The sequence below is a fragment of the Patiria miniata genome, unplaced genomic scaffold, assembly GCF_015706575.1.
Source record: "Patiria miniata isolate m_02_andy unplaced genomic scaffold, ASM1570657v1 HiC_scaffold_14, whole genome shotgun sequence".
Classification (NCBI taxonomy): domain Eukaryota; kingdom Metazoa; phylum Echinodermata; class Asteroidea; order Valvatida; family Asterinidae; genus Patiria; species Patiria miniata.
In genome coordinates, this window is record NW_024037052.1 from 13,822,623 (window position 1) to 13,830,077 (window position 7,455).

Sequence of the window (7,455 nt, forward strand, 5' to 3'; positions counted from 1 at the left end):
ATACATCTACTGCTGGAAAACTATTAAGTGTAACCGGAAACAATGTCATGACAAGCGGAAGCCCTTGGTTTTTATGAGCCCATTTTCAGTTCCTGGTTCAGTTGTATATACATTCTTTCATCTCTCCAGCTATGAGGAAATTTGAAGGATGAGGTTTTGCAGGATTTTGCCACTGAGTGTGATCTTGTTATTAATTCGATTATTTATTATCAATTTGTGTTCAATAAACATTTGCAAACCGCATATTTTTTGATGTAGTATGGTTATGTACGAAATCCCCGTTAGTACCAACATTTTTATTTTGAAATTGTTTTTTTTTTTTTTTTGGAATTTCCTTTGGGGGGGGGGATTTTTTTTTTTTTTTTTTTTTATTCATTTTTTTAATTTTTTTTTTAAATTTTTTTTGTGACACTTTACGAAACGAAGGTTTGGTACGCGGGCATTGCCGTACTTCATGTCTACTATGTACAAGAACGATTTCAGGCCATAGCGGAAGTGTCGTACGGTCCATGGTTTCATAAAGGCCGCGCGGTCTATATTAAGTAACTTTTGGAAATTTGGGGTTTTTTTTTAATTTTTATTTTTTTTACCTACCTGCCGTCAGCGGTGCCCTTCCCCTGAGTAGTCTGGTTCCAGATTCATCAGGAATATTCAGAATCTTTGGTCTGGGAACCAGACTTCTCAGGCCGGAAGGGCGCCGCTGACGGCAGGTAGGTAAAAAAAATTCCAAAAAAGAAAAACATTTAAAAAAAAAAAAACAAATCGAAAAATACCCAAATTTCAAAAAAAAAATCAAAAAATCAAAAAAACTAAAACCTTTTCAAAAAAAAAAAGTTGGCACTAACGGGCTTTCGTAGGATTGTAATCTGATTCATGATTGTATATAGCTCCACCGCGCCTGGTTTCCATTAGCCCAAAACAAATCAGATTATTCTGACAAATTTAAGGTCAGATAGCCGCCACCGTTAATGACCCAAAAAGGGAAAGTGTCCGAAATACATTTCGTTGAAACTCCGATTATGCTCGCAATAGTTCGAGTATTTCCGGTCATAAATATTTATTATACATATTTATCTACAACAAAATACCTGTCATGTTTGCTACCGATAAAGTTCTTAGCTTATTGCTTGCACATAGATATTTCAATGCCGTGCGTATAATGTTGTATTAATTGTCCGAACAGACGTTGTGCCTTTATATGCACCCAAAAGAGGGCGGGCTTTGCAGACTTGTATGACTCGTGACTTGGACTCGGACTTGAGTCACGATGACAAATGACTCGGACTTGGACTCGGACTCGACCTGGGCGACTCGGGACTCGACCAAAATTATCATAAATGGCTTATTATTTTTCAATAATCACAAATTATTTTGAAGACGATCCGCTCCTGAGCAAGCGATACAGTCTGTGTAGTGGCGATATGATGCGCATCTAACATACACTGCGCATGCGGCCGGTTAGTTTCCGATATATTGATTTGGGAAATCAACGTATCGAAACATGTACCCCAGCATCCACACTTGATATTGCGTAAATGCAAGCTTGATGGTGTTCGGTACCAGATTATCCTCTCCAGACACTGTTGTCTTGCCTGTACATGTATTACCAGTTCATTAACTTACGGAAAAGCTGTGAAAAATGGAAACATTTATTCTTTGAAGTTTTAGCAGTGCCTCCAAATCGGACTCGGATTCGACATTTGTGACTCGTGACTCGGACTCGACCTGCATGACTCGGGACTCGGACTTGGGAAAGGTGACTCGGACTCGGATTCCATGTTTTTTTTTACTCGAATACAAGTCTGGGACTCTGTACGTCATGTTTTAGTTTTTGAGTGTGACGGTTACTGTCGCTGGAATGCTGCGATCCCACCTTGAGAATGTACATTTAAAGTCTCCACATATATAACATTCTTGGTAGCTTGTCACTCTAGAAGTAAGTTAATTATTCTAGAACTAAAGTTAATTATTCACGCAAGCCGTACACATCACGTAACACACATTCATGGGTTCTTAGGAACTTTTATTCGTGTTTAATCAATGTGACTGAATGGTCCCTTATAAACCTGGGCGTGTCGTGATCACGCTAGAGGTACTATTCCTCACGAGGGATATGTCATCGCTGCCGCTCTCCAGCCAAATACCACGGTCCGGCCGTCTACATGGTCCAAGTCCAACGGACCCATGATCAAGCCAAGACCAAGACCAAGACCATTACCATGAAGGCCAAGACCATGATGTCCAAGATCCAAGCCTGAGGCCCTACCATGCCGGGGAACCAAGACCTGACTCTCTGATGACCTCAAGCCAACAACACGGATCTCAAGCCGACACACCGCTCCGTCCACGCCCCTCATTACACCCCTCTTTCGTTATGGATACCGGTATCCCCTTAGTTTATTTATAATTCATTGTATTGTATTTTGGGATTTAATGTAGAAGTGTTAATTTTCTTGATTTGAGAGAAGGTAATTTAATTTCGTTCTTTGAAACTTAATCTTCGTCTCAGTCGTCCTTTCTTTATGGGTTCTGTTTTGTCCGTCTCATTTTACATTATTTATATTCAACCCGAAAACCACAACAGCAAATATCTGACTTCGTAACAGTTACGGTTACCCGACCTAATAATTCTCAGAACAGTCTGAATATTTTGTTCTCGGAAACAGAGTACATTGCACTTTGCTGTATCGAAAGATTTAGGGTAGGCTTACCGTATGAAAATAAATTAAATACAAAGATGTTTGGTTTACAACTTTCTGTTTGGAAAACAAATCACGCGGATCGTGTACCGTTTTGCTTTACTAAGGGAATAAATGTGTGCTCCGGAGGTTTTTATCACTCTGTTTAATACCACTTAGAGTCTGGGTGCTGATAATTACCCGAGCTGGAGGCGAGGGTAATTATCAGCACCCAGACTCGAAGTGGTATTAAACAGAGTGATAAATACCGACGGAGTACATATTTATTCCCATTCATAAATACCTTTTCGGTAAAAAAAAATCATATAATTCGTTCAAAACATCCCGATTTTGTTCAACAAATTCACTTTATGCTTTTTGAATCATCCCTCCTGCAAAATAATGGAGTGTTCAGCTGGCGAGTAAGATGAAAACAACCCTTTTATGGAGATTGACGCGCGCGTATCATGTTCTATGCGATGTCGCGCAGAACGCACCTGGCGCGTTGCGTTTTGAATTTAGAACTATAAAATTCTAACTCCCTGGTAGTGTTGCGCATGCCTACGTGAGGATTGTGAACGTTCAACCAATGAAACGATAAGAGGCACTGGATTTTTAGGAGTCCACATTTTATTGTGACACTGGAAAAGTGTTTAAGACCAGCTAGCCATGTCTTTATCATCCGTTTAATACCGGCCACGTGACGGGCTCTCGACCAATAGGAATTTCTAAACTGTCTGAAGTATTTATGAATTTTGCTTAATGTCTTAGAAATACTGAAGTTCGCCGCTTGGCTCCACAATGTGGATACCCGCGCACTTCGCGCTGATTCTTTAGTGATGATAATAAAACATAAACTTTTGGTCATCACATTCTGTGGAAATGGTCACAAGTATCAAGAAACAAGTGACACAAGTATCAAGTGTTAGGTCTCCAGGTTTTTTCATTAAACATCATGACTGTGCGAGAAAAAGTAGAATTACTTAATTGTTAAAAAAAAAAGTTTGATTACTCAGTCCGTGTTTTATTTTCACTCAGAAAAAAAGAGTTAAATTCTTAAACCGCTGTTTTGTAGCAACGCAAAAGTTATTTTGAACGAGACGCCCAACATCGAATGAAATTGCAAACTATACACAAGTTGAAAAAAGTCAGGAGAAAAATAATCCAGTTTGTTGGAGAGCACGAAAGTGCAACTGTAACAAAAGTTACCAATACAAGGCCGTGGGAAGTCGAGAAAGGTACGTGTTTACAAAGTGCTTCGCTACGTTGACGATCTGTTATTTCCTGCTTCCTTCAATTTGATCTTGCTTTTGACTTTTGTTTTAGTATCAGTAGCCTCTTTCGCAATATTCATGTTACTCTTGCCCATACAAATCGCATACCACGCTGATGTACACCACAGCACAGTGTTTTACGCGTGAGAAAGTGCCATTTCGAATGATCGCTGATCGAGTGCGAACGTTACTCTAGCTCTGAGATCGTATTCGACGCAGACGTTTTCATTACTTGTTTTAATCCCATCATCAGGTAAGTACTGATAACTTGAATTTCCTCATTATTTTCCTAAAATCATTCATGGGGTTTTCAAGGCGCGATCCAAGGTTACAACCAATGATTTATGTTCATATCTTTCTCTTCGAAAGAAATGACGTCGGGTCATGTACCTGTGTTGTAGCCCATGTTTACATTGCATTGTGCACTACTTTCGTTTGAAGCAACAAAATTGCTCAAAATCTTCAGTAGGGCGCATAGCAGCAAACATGCGGAAATTTCAGCTCAGTGGTTTATATTATGCATTTTTTGGAAAAGAGGGAAAACATTTAGGGGTCTCGTAAAAAGGTGTGCCCGCCACCTTCACGATTGCTTCTTCCAAAACGATACTATTTCAGGCGGAATAATTTCACAGGGTATCTAGTAGTATTTATCTGAGTTCCCTTTTAGCGGGGATTTTCTCTGTAAATGGGTATAGATCCGTAATTATCAGTGACGCTGTATGAGCCTTAAATGAACTAATCTACCGAAAGCTGAGGTTCAGGAAAATTCTTTTTGGTAATTTATGTTCACAGGCTAGTCTGGCGATGGCATCCCTTGTTGTTAGTTTGTTGATTCTGGTCTGGTTCCTAGAACCATCGACTCTGGGTTCCGCTTCACCGCTAGACCATCAATCCCTATGCGACATTGACGCGTGTGAGTGCGAGTTTGAATACAACCAAACCGCCGTGACTTGCAAGGTGCTCTATGCCGGCTTTGACTTCACCAACTTACGGAGTGTGAGCCAAGTTCCATCAGGTCCATGGACTCTCAAGTTCCAGGCAGCGCTCTATAACGGATTTGGCACGCCGAGCGCGAACGGTTCTTGGTATCCCCTTGCCATACCAAGCACCGTGTTCCCCTCACTGGATGAAGCATCACTTCCCAAGTTCAAGTTGGTCATTGAAGGGGTCAACTTGATATCAGTGGCAAACGGAGCCTTTTCTGGCCTGGCTTTGGACAGTGTTGAGTTCAGTGATGTCCGGATGACCGATTTACCCTTAGATAGTTTCTTGGATCAGAGCGCGTCGTTGAAACGCATCCGCGTCTTCAAAGTGCTCCAGCTCAATGATACTTCAATAAGACCTCCAATGTTTCACTCTTTCCAAGCTCTCGAGGAAATCGAAATCGACCACGTGCAATTGCCTTTCCAGTATCTCCGCAATCACTCTTTCTACAACTTGCCATCCCTGAATTACGTTCGTCTCATCTATTCACCGCTAGCAGCAATATCGCCGAACGCATTCGATGGCGTCCCAAACTTGGCGTTCCTAGAGTTAAGCAATTGCGAACTCCAACGTGTACCCACTGCCCTACTGAGCAAGCTGGACAATTTGACTCTGCTGAATCTCGCCTGGAACAACATCAAAAATGTAGGCCCAGCTGACGTGGAAGCCGTGAAGCAAGCACCGTCACTCTTTACGTTTATCGTGATAGAGAATCCTTTCAGTTGTACATGCGAGCTGCTTGAATTTGTGAATCTGCTTAACGATGATATTATTCTGGATTTCATGGGATGGTATGGCTACCTGTACGATGCCAGCCGTGATGCATTTGGTATCGGTAAGCCGCGGCCTGGATACCACTGCGCTAGCCCCGTACAGACTTTCGGAAAGTCCCTTCTGGATTTCAGTCTTGTGGAATACTTGAAATCCAACTGTGACTTAAGAAGCACAGCACAACCCGTAAATAATGTATCGCCTCCTAGACAGGATTTCGTAGACTCCTCTACAGTCAAACGATTGGCTGTGTCCATCATTTCCGCTCTTGTGGCGTTAGGTATCGTAGTTGTAGCAGTGGCGGTTATATTGCACAGAAAGATAAAGATAAGATGGGTAGGGTTGTTTAGACGATATGAGCGTCAATATGACGTCTTGAATGAAGTCAATCATGAGGAATACACATATGACGCTTACATCTGTCATCATGAAGATATGGACATATTTATCGCTGAAAAGATGATTCCACGCCTGGAGGAGGAGCCTAATAACTTCCGGCTGTGTCTGTCGTTTAGAGATTTCCTCGTTGGTGCAGACAAGCTGGACAACGTGGCGACTGCAATGGCGAATAGCCGCCTAGTGATCGCTCTCCTGGATGCCAATTTCATCGCCAGTGGCCAGTGTATGCTTGAATTGAACATGGCGTGTTCACGCATGCTGGAGGCCGGCGTAGGCGCCTATCCAGCCGCAGCCGAGGCCATCCCTCCACATGCTCCAGCCCAGGGCACGACTAGTCTTCTGCTTGTGTTGCTTGACGCACTTCCAGTAGACGCATTACCAGGCACCGTGGCGGCGCTTCGGGACAAGATCACGTGTCTCGAATGGAAGGAGAATGAAGAAGAGAGATGCTGGCAGCAGTTATCAACCTCGATCCAAGCCGTGCGACCCCAGGCAATTCAGCAAGTGGACATTGCGGAAAACACCTAAACTTTTGACTTGGGCCTAACTGCACAGACTGCACAGGCTGAGAAATTGCCAGGGCAAATAGCAATGAACCAAATATCACAGATATTTGAATAATTTTGTACATATGCAAAAGATAATGTAAGTTCACCCTTGGTGCCGCGCTTCTGGAACCCTCGAATAGAGTAAAGTGTGAAAGTTTGTAGACTTTGCATTTACTTTGTATTAATTGATTCAACCCCAAAACGGTATTTGTAAATTACACAACACTTACTGAACTGATAAATTACTTTATTTGTAAGATATTTGTCGTGCCAAACATGATCTCTCGCTTATGGTGAATACATGCAGGCTTTCAGCAAATAATCACATTCCTAAATCGGTGTACGTAGGGAGAATAGGATTTGGGTGGTCATCGGGTGTCAATTGAAAGTAAGTGAAATAGAAAACTAAAATACCTTGGCACGGTTTTCATTATTGTCTGAATAAAATTGAAAGAGCAAATATGTATCAAACAAAATCTAAACTTATTGATTTATCCTTGGTTCCAATGAGTCGTTTACATGAGTTCACCAATACGCCTAATTTGCTCAGGCCAAACCCACCAAACGTAAAACACATCGGCTTTAGGTGGGTAAATCTTTGCATCGTTCAACATCCTCTTTTTCACGCATTAAAAATTGAAAACAAGAATACGTCGCCGGTTAGGAGACAAAGGGTCAAGATATGAAAGTTCGTAGGTCTCGATGAAATTCGTTTTCTCCGATCTCCAAGTTATTATTTTTTTCCAAACGGAATGTATTTTGTGGTTTGTTAAAACTCGTTCTACCAAAAGCCGGGCCCAC

The 7,455-nt window shown here is 41.8% G+C and overlaps 1 protein-coding gene across 1 annotated transcript; it reads left to right on the top strand.

Annotated features, from left to right (window-relative positions):
* The first annotated feature begins 4,756 nt into the window (after positions 1–4,756).
* On the top strand, positions 4,757–6,634 carry LOC119721814 (toll-like receptor Tollo). The gene has a single exon (XM_038191770.1). It carries the CDS (start codon positions 4,757–4,759, stop codon positions 6,632–6,634), a length of 1,878 nt encoding a protein of 625 aa, XP_038047698.1.
* The last annotated feature ends 821 nt before the right edge of the window (positions 6,635–7,455 follow it).

What these genes read in the sequence shown, in the direction of transcription:
- LOC119721814 (XM_038191770.1), top strand. Translation starts at nt 4,757, where the DNA reads ATGGCATCCCTTGTTGTTAGTTTGTTGATTCTGGTCTGGTTCCTAGAA.